At 41.4% G+C, this 18,326-nt stretch overlaps 1 protein-coding gene and 1 long non-coding RNA gene across 8 annotated transcripts in view; one reads left to right on the forward strand and one right to left on the reverse strand.

Annotated features, from left to right (window-relative positions):
- Positions 1 to 18,326, forward strand: part of Tbl1xr1 (TBL1X receptor 1) — a 137,557-nt gene that overhangs the window by 91,449 nt on the left and 27,782 nt on the right. For all 7 annotated transcript variants that reach the window (XM_031376440.1, XM_031376438.1, XM_031376443.1 and 4 more), the window contains one exon: positions 8,920 to 9,022. In XM_031376440.1, coding sequence (XP_031232300.1) covers positions 8,965 to 9,022 — 58 coding nt within the window. In that variant the 5' untranslated portion in view covers positions 8,920 to 8,964. The remainder of the gene's footprint in view (positions 1 to 8,919; positions 9,023 to 18,326) is intronic.
- On the reverse strand, positions 13,074 to 13,942 carry LOC116094999. The gene is made up of 3 exons (XR_004120391.1): positions 13,913 to 13,942; positions 13,710 to 13,786; positions 13,074 to 13,239 (listed from the first exon to the last, which is right to left on the reverse strand). It is a non-coding gene; the product is annotated as an uncharacterized LOC116094999 (long non-coding RNA).

The raw sequence follows: 18,326 nt of genomic DNA on the forward strand, positions 1-18,326 counted from the left end.
GAGGCCTGCCACGTGCGTGGGTTTTGAGTTGTGGCCTCTAGAACTGAGATGAGTTCTATGAGCTCGGTTCTAGCCACATAGAAACGGCTGCCGGTAGACGCAGACTTGAGCGCTTGTGCTAGAAAAGCTGCTGCTTCTAAATAGTTGTGATTTGCGGAGATATAAGCATGTTTTTATTGGAGTAATTTACAGGTACTCGCACTTACTATTTGTGTATTCCATTCTTAGAATGCTGCCAGGTTCCTGGGAAGTTGGAAAGGACACCGTTCTTAAGTTTACTTAGTGGACCAGTCTCAGTACTGGAAAGGTGGTAGTTTAGGCTGGATGGAGGTGGGGGGACTCAGTTTACAGTCCTGTCTCTGCTGAGGTTTCCCAGGGGCTACGGAGTGGCTTATGTGTAGGGATTTGGGGAAAAGGAGAGCCCTGCCATGTTGTGTTTGAGTATTTTATAATTCATCCAGCTTTTGTTGGAGTTACCACGAGCAGCGTGCATGTGTGGACTCTGCTTTTGACCTTGTTGGCGCTTTGGCTTCTGTTGTATTGACCTCTTTGCAATGGCGGGTGTAGAGATTGGATCACTGTAACCCTCCAAACTGGCTGAGATTTGGAGTTGTTTATTGTAAATGTGGTTCTGCAGTGCCCAGGGTTCTGTTTCTCTGTTGCCATATATATATTGTAAAGAAAGCTATAGTCCTTTGTGGTCTTGAACAAGAACTCTTTGTAGAGTAAAGCTATGGGAGAGAGCTCAGTTTCAAGTTGCCGCTGTAGAGAGCGAGTCTTGGTAACTAGACCCCAGCAGCAGAGAAGCTATGCTCTTCCCCCAGGCCTGCCTGTCAGAGTGCAGGGGCTGTTGTGGAATGGGATCCTGCCTAGAATGGCCACAGGCCTATTCTCTTTACAGGCCTTGGCAGCGGGAGCTGCTGCCGCCACTGCTTTCCTCCTCCTCCTCCTCCTCCTCCTCCTCCTCCTCCTCCTCCACCACCACCACTACCATCACCATCACCACTGCTTCCTCTTAAATGTATGCTCTTCTTTTGATTAATTTTTTTTAAAGATGTATTTTATTTATTTTATGTGTATGAGTACACTGTAGCTGTACAGATGGCCATGAGCCATCATGTGTGTGGCTGCTGGGAATTGAACTCAGGACCTCTGCCAGTCCCACTCGGCCCCATTCGCTCCGCCCCCGCTCGCTCTGACGTAATTCACTGTAGCTGTCTTCATACGCACCAGAAGAAGGCATCAGATCTCATTACAGGTGGTTGTGAGCCACCATGTGGTTGCTGAGATCCGAACTCAGGACCTTTGGAAGAGCAGTCAGTGCTCTTACCTGCTGAGCCATCTCACCAGCCCCTAGACTAGTAGTTTTCAGTTGGTAGAGCTGTGGTATAATCAGGTGGTAGGAGGGCTGCTTCTGCGAGCCCATTCTGAGGCATCCCTTCCCCCTGAGATACCAACCATACAATGGATGTAGTATGGAATAGAGTTTGTTTGGGGCATGGGGCGGGGGGAATTCATCTTCAATTGTTGAGTGGAGAGTCAGAAAAGGGGAGGGAGAAGAGACAAGGGGCTGGCCAGGAGCAGGGTGGAAAGAGAGACAGAGGGTAAGAGAGTGAGGAGGGTCCAACAGTCCCTTTTATAGTGAGGGAATCAGGCATTCCTAGCTGTTGCCAGGTAACTGTGGGGTGGAGCCTAGAAGGAATGCTGATAAACATTTTCATGAGCATGTCATTGTGATTAGTTCATATTTTGCCTCTGTTGTTTTCCTTGTTTTTACTTATTTTACAGTTTTTAATAAATCAGTCTGTCTATTTATCTAGTCCTATCTAATCTGATCTAATCCAATGTAATCTAATCCATGACAAAGTCTCTACACAGCCCTGGCTATTCTGGAACTCATCTAGACCAAGCTGCTCTGCCTCTGCCACCTGATTGCTAGGATTAAGGGTGTATACTACCACAACTGGCCTTAAACTTACTTTTTCTTATTTAACAAGTATTAGGGTTTTGCCTGCATGTATATATGTGCACTGTGTGCAAACTTGGTACCTAAGGAGTTCAGAAGAGGGTGCTCGATCCCCTGGGGCTGGAGGTGCAGATGGTTTAAGTTGCTGTTTAGATGCTTGGAACTGAGCCCTGGCCCTCTGTAAGAGCAAGGAAAGTGCTGAGCTATCTCTTTCAGGCCTCTCTTTACGTTGAATGTTAATGAGTCTCTGTTGGAATAGAACAATGACCAGTGTAAAATCCAGAACTCGGTAAAGTCTTCGTGAGATGCATGATGACTTAAGACAGCCATTTTCAGTGTAATTGTTAAATCACATGGGTGTCTATGGAGAACTCCATGTACAAAGGTGTGGCCTTAGAAAAGTGTATTTTCTTAATTTCTCTAATGATTCAGAGTTACCTGCCATGTTTAATAAAAACTAGAGCTTTTGTGTACTGTTATTTATGCTTTTTTACATTAGTACCTCTTCTCTTAAGTACGTTTTGAGGGGGATAGCTAATGCATATTCCCATGTGAGCATAAATGGAATATTTAGGCCAAGTTAAAATTCTGAACAATCGTTGTGGCCTAATGAATCAGTTTCCCTTCTTGTCAGGAAACTGACTGTGACAGAGAAATGATAATAACTGGAATTGCTAAGAAGGAGTGGGGTTTTGTACCAGCCGTCCTCAGGCATTCACAGTCCTGTGACAACCTGACTTCATTAACCATAAAGAGGTTGTTGTTGTTTTTTTTTTAAATAATGCGTGGTATGTACTATTTATTGGTATTTACTGCATCAGACACTAAAAGTGTAAAAATTTGTAATTCACATTTTAACATAACTTCATGCATAACATAGTAACACAAATCATGTGTTTTGTGAAATAAAAGTGTTTTCCAAGAAAAGTATTTAGATGGCATTGTTTTATGTTTTTGCAAATCCTTTAATCTCTGGCTTGATGCACAGCTGCGTATTCACTTCTGCTCTGAGTTTGAGCCTGAGGATGTGCTGCTGCAGTTGAAACATATGGGGAGCCCTGGCTGTGCAGAGAGCTGGAATGTTTCCAAATTAAAACCAGAATTTATTTTTGGAATAAATTTCCTACTCTTTTTTACTACCAGACTAAAATACCAGCAAATGAATAGTTCTATTAAGGGTTCACTGTGATGCTGGGTAAGTGAAAGTTTTGTATATGTTTCGGTTCTTTGTTGTTACTTTTAATTAAGTGTATATGTGTAGGTATGTGCCTGGAGATGCCAGAGCATGCTATCATCTCAAACTCCTCCCCCGTTTGGTTCTGGAACACTGCTTATTCTTGACTGCTAAGCTCTCTGCCCCTTTTTGTAATTCTTTCTTTTTAAAATATACACCAGTCTTGCCTTAGAATCACAGAGATAGATCTACTTCTGCCTTTCAAGTTCTGAATTAATGATGTCTGCCACTACTCCTGGCCCTTTCTCAAACTTTTTAACACACCCTCTATTCCTATGTAATTTTTTAAGTTTGTGCTGGCCATTTGAAAAAGAGTTTCTAAGTTAAGAAAACCTTTCATGGGGACTGGAGAGATGACTTAGCATTTAAGAGCACTGATTGCCTTTCCAGAAGTCCTGTGTTCAATTCCCAGCAACGACATGGTGGCTCACAACCATCTGTAATGAGATCTGATGCCCTTTTCTGGTGTGTCTGTAATCATCTACAAGTATACTCATATATATAACATAAATAAATAAATCTTTAAAAAACCTTCACAAGCTTGTGATACAATATTAAAATATCAGAACCATTAATTAATTCACCATTTTCCTTATTAACATTAGGTGCTGGGGCATGAATAATTTACAACAGTGTTTCCAAAAATCATAAGATTTTTTTTAAATTTAAAATTAAAATCTTAAAAGATTAAATTAAATCTTTGCCAACAAATTTTAGTATTTTCTTGGAAGTGAAAGTCTTGCCTTGTTCATTTGTAAGAAATATCTATGGGATGCCAACTGAGAAAACATTCTGTTTGAAGTGTAAACTGACATGGGTGCAGCCAGGTTAGCCAAGAAGCTAAGGCCTGTGTGATCTTGGTGCTCTGTGAACTGGGGTACTGAAGGACATACTGGTGATAAGATACTGATGAAACTAATTATTCAGGGGAGCTTTTTTCATTGTTGTTGTTGTTGTTGTTGTTGTGTCTAGTGATGAAGAATTCATAACATGGTGTTCCTATCTGTGAAGTGGGACATGTATCTTTGCTAGGTAACACGTGTGCAAATGTGAGAAAGGGAGTATTGTATGTAGTGACACCGTGTGAAAGAAAGGTTGCTCCCACCGCAGCCATACAGTGTTTTCTATGAAGTGGGAAGGATGCATTTGCTCCTGATTGCAAGTAAAGGTTGTGTAGCTTCACTGGGAGATCCTGCAAAGGACTGAGCCCTGTTTGGCTTCAGGAGGTTGGGAACGATCTTTGCTTTGTGTATTGGCCTTGGTTCCTCTGTGGGGTGTGTGTTTGTTTGTTTGTTTGTTTTTGTTGTTTGCCTTCTTGCTTTTGGAGCAAAAACCTTGAAGGGCTGTCCCCCTCTTGCTTTTCCCAGAGGACTGAATGTAGCTCATGCCCTTTACACTTGACCTTAAACAGGCCCTCCTTGTCCATTTGGTCAGTCATGATTTTACAGTTTCCTTCTGTTTTGAAACACTACACTGGGCACTTAGTCTCTGTCTATCGCCTGTTTGCTACAGGGCCATCTGGTACAGACTTGGACTCTTGCTGTTCTAAAGAATTCTAAGTACAACAAGTGAACACCTTTCTCAACTTACTGAAGGCTCAGTAGTCTTAGTTTACTTACACGCCTCCTTATTCTTGAAATGTTTTCATAAGCATCATTGTAATGTCTAATGTCTTGTTCTTACACTTTGACCCAGCTTGGTTTTCTCCATCCTTGCAGTACCTGGATTTTGAGCACAGGTGAACCTGTTCTGGTGGTTGACCAAGTTTTGGAAAGCATGGACTGTGTTCAGTCTTGTTTTCTCATAGGACTGACGTTGCAATGATGGATTAGATTGATCTAGTTTGAGAAGGTTGTGCTAGCTTTTCTATGCTAGTGGAAGAGTGTAGCTTCCTGGTTTGATTTCCCATACTGGACTTTCTCTCGTTCTTTCTCAATGAGAAAGTGGTTAGTTGCTTTGTATCCTGTAGTTCTTTTCTAGTAGATCGTGGAGAAAATGTATCATAAAACCTGTTCTCTGTCTACTAGATTTCATGTCTCACTCTTCAGAGCCCTGTCTATAATTGATTATAATTGCCCTGAACTAGAATTGATTCAGTTCTCGGCACATAGTTAATGAGTTCTGTGTACTCCCCATTTTCAAAGGATCTTAGATACCTCTGTAAATAGTCACTCTTTTGAATGTTTTATAAATTGAAGGCAGCATCTGAGTTATGAGGTGGTTCATCACAAGTCAAATCGATAGGAGTATAGGTAATGTTAACTAATAAGCTGACTCTACCTGTAGATTCTGTTTGACTGCTGGATTCATTGCTAAGCGCTTTTAAAGTGGCTGAATTTTGATTCTAATGTAGTGTTCTGTAGTATCAAACTATGGTGACTATCTTGTTTGAAAACAATACAAAATTAACTGTAAATACAGGAAGGAAAGTACCCTTTTATGTAAAATGAACATGCTGTCAAGTGTATTCTTTAGAGACTTACCTGAAGGTGAACATATGTCAAGAGAGAATGGTGACTTCCATTGATAACTTTTATCTTCTGTGTGTTCTGCTTTTATTACTCTTAGTTTCCTACATTTATTTCTGTTTCATGAGAAGCTCTCATTGGCTATCTGTACTATAGAGCATTTAAAGAATTAAATGTGTCTTGTAAGAAAATAGGAGATATAGATTCAGTGATTTTTTTTTTTTTTAAGGACATTTTTTTTCCACTTTAGTGTGAATTTCATAGATTGAGTCTTAGGATTGAACACACAATGTAAACAGCATTTATCCTTAGTTTAGGAGTTAGGTTTCTTTTTTAAAAGCCTGCCTAGGTGGCACCTCTGTGTTCCTGTGTGAGTTAGGACTGAGTAGAGGACTCCAGAGGATGAGCCTCACCTCCCACCTGGTTGTTGTTGTCCTGCAGAGGATGAGCCTCACCTCCCACCTGGTTGGTTGCTGCTGTGTTTTTCTGCCAGCTCCCCAGATGCTCCTGTCTCTGCTCTCTGTCTCATGCTAGGATTCCATGGTGAGAAACTCATGCTGTGATTTCCAGCTTTTCTATGGTGTTGGTATCTAGACACTGCTCCTCCTGCTTTTGTGGCTAGTGCTTAGATCACTGAGCTGTCTCTCCAACCTGGGAGTTGGCCAGCAGCCATCCTTAAATTGTAAGCACAGAAACTATAGTGTTTGACACACAGGAAAGTAGGTGCATGATTAGCTATTGCTTAAAGAACTTAATTGATTTGGCCACCTTTAATCCCAAGACCTGGGCACGCAGAGGCAAGTGGATCTCTAAGTTCACGGCCAGCCAAAGCTACATAGAGAGACTCTGTGTCAAAAAACTAGAGTTCAAAAAGAATTTGATTTTGTTAAACTGGGTCTTTAATTTATTTTACATTAGTTAATCAAACAACCTGGAACATATATTTTATGCAGGGGCTTTCTTCCAGAGATTGTATAATCACATTAAGATCTCCATTTTTTTCTTTGCTTTACAGTTTATAAATGTGTTTTCATAAGCAGGGTATTATTTAGTCTTTAAATAATAAATATTCTTTGCCTTTTAAGATTTGTTTCAGAAGACATGAAGATGTCTCAAAGCTCTCATTTCTTTAATGTATTTTATGTATACAAAATTGTATTACCGTAAACGTTGGTATAGTTTTTATTATTTTTAATGAGATAGGAAATTGAAAGTAGTGTGTTTTTAGTATTAGGTGTTAATGCTCGTCTGCTACTCTTCAGTCATTCCTAAAGGGTATGGAATGTTCAAAGATGGAATATATTTCTGAAGGACAGATTTAAGCTCTGAATTCAGCTATTAAATTTACAGGTATCAAAGAATGATGTCATAGTTTATGAGCTGGCAGTGATGAAGCCACATATAGTTACTGGCACATACCTGTAGTACCAAGCCAGTGACTTGGGAAGTAGAAACCGGGTCACTGAGACAAGCTCAAGAGATTGTTAATACTTACAGTACCATAGTGAAGCCTTCCTGCTAAAAAAAAAAAGCAAACAGTAGTGATTTTATGTTAGCTAGAGCTTCTATAACAGACTGACCGAGTGGCCAGATCCTGGGTTCAAGGGATTAGGGTCAGTGAGGTTCTCTTGTGCCCATGGGGCTCTTAAGGCTCCTTTGTGCCCATATAAATATCTATACTGTCTGTCTTAGAAGGGTACCCCCTCCCACCCCCCCACCCTCACCCCCCATCCCCCAAAAGAAAACCCAGAAAGCTTTATTTGAACTTAAAGACCTTGAAAGACTCTGTCTTCAACACCGTTGTGTGTGAGGTGGGTCACCTCCTATGCGTTAGTACACAGTGCAACTGTGTGCTGTTGTTCTAGTTACGCTACTTGGGGGGTAGAGTTAAAAGGTATAACAAACGCCCATGCTAAAGAGCTACCTGTGCCGCACCTCTTGGCTTCACACAGTCAGCGTGGCATAACTCTTCATGTGGGCCTAGTGAGCAGCCTGGCCACAGATGAGTGACAGCTGCTTCTGGCGTTGAGAGCTCACCCCCTCTCAGGAGTGGGCTAGTAGAAGATGCTATATTTATCTCAGCCCGTGCTCAGTAGGGATTGCATTGTCTGTGTCCGACTTGTTCTGCCTGCCTTTGAAGATGTGATAACATTTTAGATAGCACTGTGTGTAAACTGTTGTGATCGCCTCCACTGCTCGTGAAGATTGGTAACTTGGGTCAAGGTTTGGGATTAGCAGTGAATCCTACCAGTGTGGAATTTTTCCTCCTGATCTCATTTATCCACTCTGTCCTGCACTTCTGGTACCCATCAGAGATTAGTATATGAATATTTTTGAGTAATAGCCTTTCCCATAGGAATGGTTTTCTCATATGTCAGTCTCATTAAAGTGAGGAACATAATACTGAAAAAGAAAGGATTTTTTTTTTCCCTGAAAGGGTGTTTTTCCTTTTTAAAAATGTGACAGTGAGGCTAATATTTAACACAATAATTACTGTGAAGTATAAGTTTCAGTGTCTATAAGTAAAGTTTTAGTGGAACACAACCATGCTCTTGTTTGCATTTACTGTTTCATACCACATGGTAACAATGAACAGTTGTGACAGGCTGTATGGCTGGCAGACCTCAAATATTTACTGGCTCTTAAGAGAAAATTTCTGACCTCTTCTTAAATTATGAAAATAGATTTATGCTAATATATACTTCAGTCTTGTCTTAGTGTGTCTCTTGCCTTAAATCATCCCATCAGTAAGAGAATGTGGCATTATAAGATTGTTCGAGCCTCATCGCTTCGTACATGTCCAGATCCTGTGCATACGTACATAGACTTGACCTCTCTGTTAGGAGATTGTGAGATGGAGACTGCAGAGACCATGGAGTGAGCTAGGGGTCAGGACTGAGGCTCCTCCCTGCTCAGGCCTCTAAGAGTGTGCCTTTTCACAATAACTGCTCTGCTGAAGTCTTCATTAAAGTCAGGGAGAGTAAAGGGAGTTTTGCATTATATGCGATGCTAAAGGCCTTTGTGAATCTTTACCTTTTCAACAGAATGTTGTTACCCTATAGAAAAATAGCTCTAGCTATGTTTTATGTATGTCATTTTACTACCTATGGAAGTAACTATGCTAGTACTGCAAAGCAATAAGAACCTTTGTTTTACATCATTTAATAACATTAAATGTTTTTTAAACATTGTTTACATTTTGTTTTAGTATACTTGTACTGAGAAAATAATGACCTTTGTTTTATTTTTAGGGTTATGTCCTGTGTTGTGATCTCATGGTTTAAGTGGGAATAAAGATGAGTATAAGCAGTGATGAGGTCAACTTCTTGGTATATAGGTACTTGCAAGAGTCAGGTGAGTACTGCTGTAAAGTAATGGGCCTCAAATTCTTTCACCATTCTCAAAATAAGTTTTTTGCATTTGCAATTTGTAACAGTCCAAACTGTTGAGCTTTGCCTGTCTCTCGATGCCTGGACTGCCACTTTGAAGCTGTGTTTGCTGCATGGTTTAACTCTCTGACTCTTTCAAATATGTCGGGATCACCTCAGACAAATGCATAGAACTAGCAGTTTGTCTTTTGATGTTTCGAGGTCATTTTTACTTAGGAAGGTGTTATGATATGATATTGTTGCATACGCATAGTAAGGACTCAGAAACATCAGCTTACTAATGTATATTGCATCTACACAATTATTACTCCTACTTATGGTAAGAATTGTAAAAAGCTAAATTAATATTTTTCAGAATATTTTCCCAATATTTAATCCCAATATATTTATCAAATATATTTTGATCTGAATTCTGATTGATGTATTCGGGTGGTTATTACTATAGATCATTGAATGTGGTTTGCAATTAATATTGAGAAATTGAACATCTCAAGTTTCTAGATAAAAAGGTCTAATCATAATGTAGAAGTAAGACTGTAAGTGAAATATTGCTGGACCAGGCAAGAGATATAAGTAGCACTGTTCCTCTCTGAGTAGCTGGAGAGATAACAGGTGGTCAGAAAAATGGAGAGGAAAAGAGCTCAGAGTGACCAACCATGGGGGGAGGGGGTAGAAAGAGAGAAAGACAGTAGTAAGCAGAGGGGGGTTGGAATACTGAAACTAGCCAACCATGGGAGGGGGACAATGGAGAAGAACAGCCACCACAGGAAGACGAGAGATCGCAGACAACGGAAGCTTTGGAGTTTGTTTATATGGGGGGTGGGGGTAGGGGGGGACGCAGATCAAACAGACTGCCAGAGACTTTTAATACATGATAATTAATAAAGTCACAGAACAGTGGCCCTGGTGACTGTTCCCAGTGCAGCCTGTGAAAGTGTTTACAAGTTATTTTGTAACACCTTGCCCAACATGGGAAGGATTGATTGTGTGGACACCATAGCTCAAACCACAGATTGGAAGCTTTTGGACCAACAGTCATCAAGCATTGGGAAGGACTGGTAGGTGGGAATTGGTTAGGAAGTCTCTTTTGGTGTATTAGAAAGAACACTCACTGTTTAAGTCAAACCACTGGGCATTACTGTCTGAGGGCATCAGAAACAGCTGAGCACCTCACCTGTGATTTACCCAGTGCCCAGGTGAGGCAGGCCAGGTGCCTTACAGTGTTAGTTGCTTGCTCAGATTCTCCTGTTCCAAACAGTTCTACAAACTGCTGTTTATATTTCTACAAGGAAATAATCAGAAAAGGGGGGAGGTAGCAAAATGCCGATCTGTTAAATTTCGGAAAGAATATCCAGTGATGCGATATTAAAATGTGAATTACACACACATTTGGATGGTGTAGTTACAGTGGAGATCAAGGGAAAGAGCTGGCAGTGTGGTGCCACCGGAGACCCAGTGTGGAGTCATGCAGGGTCAGAAAGTGTCACCTCCAGCTACAGATGGTTTAAGGACAGCCTGGGATATATATAAGACCTTCTCCCACTAAAAGCAAACCTAAAGCAAGAATTGTATTTTCAAGGAGCGTGAATAATCAGCTCAAGTCATCGCATGTAATCAGTGTGCATTGCATTACCATTACCAAATGAACTTTTTGTTATGTCTTGCCATTATATTTTCATCGTTCTGCTATTGAAGAATTAGTAAATTCCATGTATAGAAGTGAAGAAGTATCTTTATATTTTTATATTGTAACTTATTATGACAGGAGAAAATCGGTGTTCTTTTTTTTTGTTTGTTTGTTTGTTTTGGTTTTTCGAGACAGGGTTTCTCTGTATAGCCCTGGCTGTCCTGGAATTCAATCTGTAGACCAGGCTGGCCTCGAACTCAGAAATTTGCCTGCCTTGGCCTCCCAAGTGCTGGGATTAAAGGCGTGCACCACCAACGCCCGGCCGAAAATCAGTGTTCTTGATGACATTTTAACTGAGGATATATTTATTTTTCTGGTGCACCTTGCCATAAATGTCAGCATACCTTCCATCCCAGAGTTTGTGCCTGGTATTGTTTGTGTCATTGGCTGCATGTATTAGAATCTATTGGAAGACAGCAGGAGGTCCAGGTGACTAAGGCCAAACAAAGGGTCCTGTCAGTCACGGGACAATTTAAAATTGACAGATGGCTGGCAAGATGGCTCAGTGCATGGGAAGGCGCTTGCTTTGGGACCTGGTGACCCGCTTTGGATCCCTGGAACCCATGAAAAGGTGAAGGAGAGAACATAGTCCATGAAGCTGTCTTAACTCCATCTCCCCCAGTAATAACAACAGTAAATAACAACAACAACAACTACATTTTAAAATAGCTAAATTTTTTCAAAAAGAGACAGGGAAGGAAGTACGGATCATGTATGCAAGCACGTTCACGATATTACATAAGAAAACTTATAAATAATGATTTGAGTCTAAAGTGAACAGCCTGAAAGGTGTACATACTGATGTGGACCGAGCTGTGTCTTCTGAGAATCATCCTTGAGAGTGCTGAGTGTGTAGACGAGGGTCAGGAAGCAGTGGGGCATGCTATATATATACACACGTATATATATGTATATGTATATGTATATGTATATGTATATGTGTATATATATATGTGTGTGTATATATATATACACACACACACACGTATACATATGCATATACATATATGTGTATGTATATATGTAAAGATGCCACCAGACTTTGCTTTTAAGTTTCTTCCAGATGCAGGAGATTGTAGAGTTGAAGGATGTTACGGTTCTGTGAATTCAATACAAGAGTCTGGAACCTAGCATCCCGGCCACTACAGACGCCATTGGCTGTAGGTCTGAGCACTTACCTCGTGTTCACAAAGCTGAGCCTTGGTTCTGACATCTAATGGTACATGACTGTTGTCATTTCTGGAAACATGGGGTTCACTTGTATCGGCACCATTGATTTCAGGGGTGCTTATGGCACTCAGTTAAATATTTAAGCAATATGATAAACGTTGCTTAACTCATAACTATTTCTCTTGAAATGTCTAACAACACAAAAGAAGCCTTCCTACTCCTTACCACATGCTCTATGAAATAAGGAGCTGGACAGAAAGGAGGTCAGGACATAGAACCCTTGACAGAAATGCTTTAAAACTAGTCCGTGGAGGGACTGGACTAGAGTTAAGTGTGTGGATCTGGTTCTCAGGTGAGGGAAGCCTTAGAAGCTCTGCTTCTGTTTTGATAAATAATTGGTTTAGAAGTAACATTTTCTAGTAAGGATTTGTAATGTCTGCTCCCTGAATACTGGATTTAATGTTGACTAGACTGTGGTATCCTAATGTAGAGGGAATGAAGCTATTTTAGTCTTAGGCCTCTAGATGACTAACTTCAGAAATGGGGTTGTTTTTTGAGAGATGGCATGGTGATTATTTTCAGTACTCAGCTGGAGTTGCCTTTCCAAATTGGCTGGCCCTCACAGGACAAGACGAAGACAAAAGTATTGACCATTAGGCTTGTGTTGAGTATTGTAACTGCACTTCTCTCCGCTTCGGCTCAGTTAACTTCATGATAAGAGGGTTGCTGAGCCCCCATCATTCAGCAGCTTTAGGAGTCCAGCTCAGTGTAGCAAAGACTTCTTAGGAAATGATGTTCTTCCCTTTGAAGTATCTTAAAAATAAATACTTGTTATATATAAGTAAGGATTGACTTGAACCAGTGTTCCTCCTGTAGTTAGTGTTTGCCCCAAGGTGTAAATTTGAATTGCTTATTGACTTACCTGGCATCCTTATGCAGTAGCTACTCAGTCGTGATAAATCATGTAATTGAACCGGACACAGTGTTCACTAGAGCTAAACTCATGTGAATTTTTCCTACCACCCCAATCCACATCCAATTTTGTTTGTTATGTGGGGGTGTTAAATAAAATTTCCTGGTAATTTCTTGTGAACTTACTGGTATTTATTCTTCAAGTTGCTTTGTTCAAAAAGATAAAATTTCAGCCAAGCACTGGTGGTACACACCTTTAATCCTAGCACTTTGGAAGCAAAGACAGGTGGATCTCTGAGGTCAGGGCCACTCAGGGCTGCAGAGAAACCTTCTATTTCTTTTGTATGTTTGGTTGGAGAAGTCTTCACAGATTTGAGTGTCACTGCACATGCTTAGTTGCTCGGTAAACATTTCTGTTGATGATACCATGAAACAGATACATTTTATGATTGACTAAGTAGAAATTGCAAAAAATCAAAATGCACTTACTACTACTACTACTACTAAAGCCATTAAATGATTAGATTATGATGTTGGAAAGTCTTAGGAAGAAACCACTCCGTGTTTTTAGAACTTAGAGTCATGATGCAAACAGTCTAGGTTAGCACCTTTTCAAAAGACGACCTATGGATGTAGGCCTACTACCATGCCGTAATTTTGTGATACAGTGCTTATCCAAATGATGTAGAAAGTGGACACTCCTTATCAAAAAACCTGATATCCAGACTGCTTCAAAATCCAGTATCATTTAATAACTTAATTTTAAAAATTCCTAATAGAAAATTCCTCATTTAATCTCATGTTGACCTGTCTAAGTTAAAATACAGGCGCAATACAGTGTTACAAAGAATCCCTCCAGATTTCGATGACAGGTGATACGTACCGTAAATGAATCTGTTTTAACAGGGGTATCAGTGCCAAGAAAGCGGTCTCCTTTTAGATACACAGATGTTTCAGAATCTGAAGTCAGGAGTACATGTGGCCATTTCAGACATGAAATACTTGACCCATCCTTTAGTTACAATATCACACATCAAAACCACCCATGTTACTGTCTTTAACTTAGAACAACTTGAAAATGTTTACCGTTGAGCTTCTGTACCAGTCACACTTCATTCATTTCTCTGCTTTGACAGTTTTCAGTTAACCTTGGCAGTGTTAATAAAATGTCAGTAACCAAATGACAACACAGTGTCTGTTGACTCATACAAAGGTAATTAAGTAGGTAATCTTCCTGCTCTGTACCAGGCAGGCCTCACTCCTCATGGTAGACTGGCAAACAGTAATTCACCTCTGGCCATGAAGAACAGAGCAGAAGGTAGTTGAGGAAGGACTTGTCTAGCTTAAGTTTGCCTTTTCTGTGTGTGTTTGATGAGATGAGTAGTCACAGACATGCACGTCAGCATTTGTGCTTCTTTATAATAACGTATGTAATAAAGTAAGAGTTAGGACTGTTAGACTTTCAAGTCAGTTTTTCTTTTGTTAGTGGAATGATCATTTTGTATAGTATATGAAGTTTTCTATTTCTCATTTCAAGTGACAGTGTTAAAGACAAAAGCCATCAGTCCAGAGTGCTTGCTCAGTATTTATCTCACTGTTTTTCTTTGCCTTTGTTTTGGGTTGTTATTTTTGGTATTTTTGGTATAACAATTCTGACATGGTATGGCAGAACTACAAAGAAGCATGTATACGTTGCTAGTGGCGTTATGCATTTGTGTAGTGTTTGGGAAAGAGCATGATGGTCATAATGATCATCCTTAAATTCTCTCTTTCTCTCTCTCTTCCCTCTCCCCCACTTCCCCCCTTACACACACACACAAACACACACACACACACACACACACACACACCACACACCACACACCACACAAATTTTGAAGGAAACTTTCCTTAGGAAGAGGAAAAACTGTATGGATGGCAGAAGCCATCCATACACACAAGGTAAGACTCTATACAAAAGAGAACTCCATGGCTTAATGCTGAATCCTGGTTAAATAGTTCAGAGGGTGTAGTATTCATGTAAACTCTAAACTAGTTAGTAGATTTGCCTTTTATCTGTTTCAGGGATATGGAGGATGCTAAGGATCAAACAAGCCAGGCCCTTGTTTTGTAGGTGGTCTAGCACCAAGCTTACTTCTCAGTCCTTTTTCTTTTTTTCTTGTCTTCCCCTTTTTTTTGTTTTTCGAGACAGGGTTTCTCTGTATAGCCTTGCTGTCCTGGAACTCACTCTGTAGACCAGGCTGGCCTCGAACTCAGAAATCCACCTGCCTCTGCCTCCCAAGGGCTGGGATTAAGGTGTGCGCCACCACTGCCCGGCCTCCTCAGTTCTTTTTTTTTTTTAAAGGAAAATGTAGGGGATGTATCTACTGTGTATCTAGCGTGGATCTAGTGTTTGAGTGCTATTCATAGCTCTGCAGAACTGAATATTCTCTGTTAGCACCTCTACCCTTTGTCTTTTCTGAAAGCTGAGTCTAGAAGGCACAGCCATAGGGTGTGGGTAGCATGAACAATCGCAGGTTCCGAGCATCACTGGGCTGAAATAAGTCAGCTCCATCTCCCTCCTTGAGCACTGTTGTGTTCATTCCAGCTCTGCCATGGGGGACGGGGAGGAGATGCTTCGCTTGTCCAAGTGCCCTAGATGACAACCATGATATTCAAGAACTATTTCTTGTCTTTGGTGTTTGCAGAGTAGAGTTACCAGGCTCCCAAGAACGCATTCTCTTCTTTTGGAAAACACTACTTGCTTAACAAAGCAGTGTAGAAAATCAGGAACTACGTGGTTGACTGTATAATGCAGGCACACGTACACACATGTACAAATACACACCCTGCCACTGTCTGTCTGTTCAGGGGCTCCTCTGCCTCCTGCTCTTAGGTATCCCACGTGCATTATTGAGGTGCAGCTTATGTCAGACTCACTTTTACCTGGGAAAAGAAGGGATGCTGGCTTCCGTGAGACAGATTTCAACAGTCTGCAGATTTAAAAAATTCCCTTTGCTCTTGTGTAAATTTAACAGCATTTTCTTCAAATCAATGGGAATGTAAAGGGGAGCATAAAGCTGGTTCAGGTTTTAGTGGGTTTTGTTTGTTTTTTAAACAAAGACTATGATTTTTCTGGAGTGGCCAGTTGACTGATTTTTTTACACATTCCAAAATGTGTTATACTGGAGTAGCATTTTGAAGAGATTACTAAACAGGTAACTTCCTCCTTGCCCAGAGTTAAAGGCTTGCTGTGTTTGAGCCCTTTCCTTGGCTGCCCCATCAAATAGCCAGAGTAGATTGTTTGGTTTGGTATTTACCATGCATGTGTAACTCCTGAGATTACAGGAGAAACTAGTTAGCCTGGGATAGTGACATGACACTAGGAAGGTTGTCGGCCCAGAGGCACTGGCTAGTTGAGCACGGTGAGGAAGCGTGGCCCTCACTTAGACTTAGGGTGTGCACTGGGCACAGGACTGCCCGGTGGAGCTGTGGGGAGAGGAAACTGCAGAAAGGTGGGACTAAGCTGCTGAAGTGGCTGTGTCTGTGTTTCAGGGCTTTACTGTGACAGCTGAAGGGATTACCAATAGGGCTTGTTAAAGTGATGCTGTCAGCTTTCAGTTAGTAGTCATATAGCTGAAGGGAGGGAGGGACAGATGGACTTAGGAGCAGGAACAGTCCAAACATAGTGAGAAACTTTGTTGTAGATGACAAGGAGAGAGTCTTAACAGTTGGCTGTAGGAGGGATCAGCCTGATGGAGGCTGAACGTGAGTGGCCAGAGGGCAAGTGGGAGTTTGTGTAACTGACCTTGAGGGAGGTCAGCCGGAGTTTAACTGACCTTGAGGGAGGTCAGTTGGACATTTCCAAGGAAGAGAGTGACCCTGTGTGTGCGAGTACCGCTGGAGGCGGAGGCGGCATTCCAGTTCAATGGCTGGTCAGAAGTGTACACATAGACCTTCCTTGGGGGAGCAGGATAGAAAGCCCAGCTAGCCAGCCCCTGGTCTTGGTTGTCCCCTTGCTGTTTGAGATCACTCAGCACTTTTGCAGTTTCTTGAGGCGCCCACTAGCCTTTCTCCACGTCTGGCAAAACAAACCTAAAGTGTACTGGGCTCTCCTGCTCAAGGTGAATTCTACCTGCTAGTGCAAGAACTTACGTTCTTAGGCACGTCATTAAGTTGGAAGACAGTTGGATAGGGCCTGGAATCTAATAGTGCTGAGCAGTGCTGCATTTGAGGAGAATGTAGAGAAAATCAGATTTTGTTCATAACTATTTATTATAACTATAAATGAGTGTAGTTGCCTTCCTCATCCTGATTGTAAGGTTAGCAAGGCGTGCCAGTGTTTCACGGGATGGCCTGTCCTGTTTCTCTGTCCCTGAGGGACAGCGGAGCAGTAATGGACTGCTATCTGGCAGGATGTATAATCTTGCTCCTGTATTTTGGCTTTTTAAGAGAAGCAGGATGCAGAATGGATTTGAGTCTTTACGGTATCCTGTGACTATTTTTTCAGCCTTAATTCATAATAGAGTGTAATCAAAATCTCATGTACGTATGTTGTGTAGCACACAGTGCTTTCCATAGTAGCATCTTATATTCAAAGTTTTCCCAGGTGGTTCCCCTACCCCATTCTTTGTTGCAGAGCTTACGATGGCCTGCCTTGTTCCTACTCAGGAATCCCTGGCTCCAGCTTCATCTCCTCGCCTCCAGCCATCTTCCCTGATGCTTCCTTCCCGTGCTTAGCCTTGCCTTTCTGTGCTGCTGCTCCGTGCCCTGGCAGACTCAGGACCTTGGAGTTTCTGAAGGATAATGCTACGGGATGGCTTCTTCCATCTCCTGCCACATTTGCCCCAGCCATCTTTGTGATCTCTAATTAAAGAAGAAACTCTGAGATGTCCTTTATCACAAGCTAGTGTGTGGGTGAAATCATGAAGTTAGAGCAAGGTCTCAGAAGTACCTTCTCCTCTTGTGGGTCCTTAAGGCAGAAGTAGAAGCTTTGAGAACCAAGCCAACCACACGTGCATTAGCCAACCCCGGGCCTTTCCCAGTCATTCAGCGTTTTAAAAACTCAGTAAACTGTGATGGGATTTCAGTAAAGAGAGTGACCACTCTGTCTGTTACTGGAACTTCACTTTGCTATCTGGACTAGATTTTCTTAACAGTATGAATGAAGCTTATAAGGAGATTGGCTATGTACCCTAATGCTTTTAAGTTGTTTTTTTTTTAAATCACTTAACTTTTCGAGATGACCTGTGTGGCCCATTCATACCTACCCTGGAATATGCTGGGTAGTCCCCTTGCCTCCTGAGTCCTGGGACTAGTTGTTAAGAAGAGGCCTCGAAACTGTATTTTCATTTTGTAGTTCTTATGAGTTTGTTTAGAGCCGGGTGGTAGAGGCATACAACTCTTACCCTAGCACCCAGGAGGCAGAGGCAAGCACAGATCTGAGTTTGAGGCCAGTTTGTTCTGTAGAGCAAGGTCCAGGATAGCCTGGGCTACACAGAAAAACCTTATCGTAGAGAAA

This window comes from Mastomys coucha, unplaced genomic scaffold (assembly GCF_008632895.1).
Source record: "Mastomys coucha isolate ucsf_1 unplaced genomic scaffold, UCSF_Mcou_1 pScaffold17, whole genome shotgun sequence".
NCBI classification, from domain to species: Eukaryota; Metazoa; Chordata; class Mammalia; order Rodentia; family Muridae; genus Mastomys; species Mastomys coucha.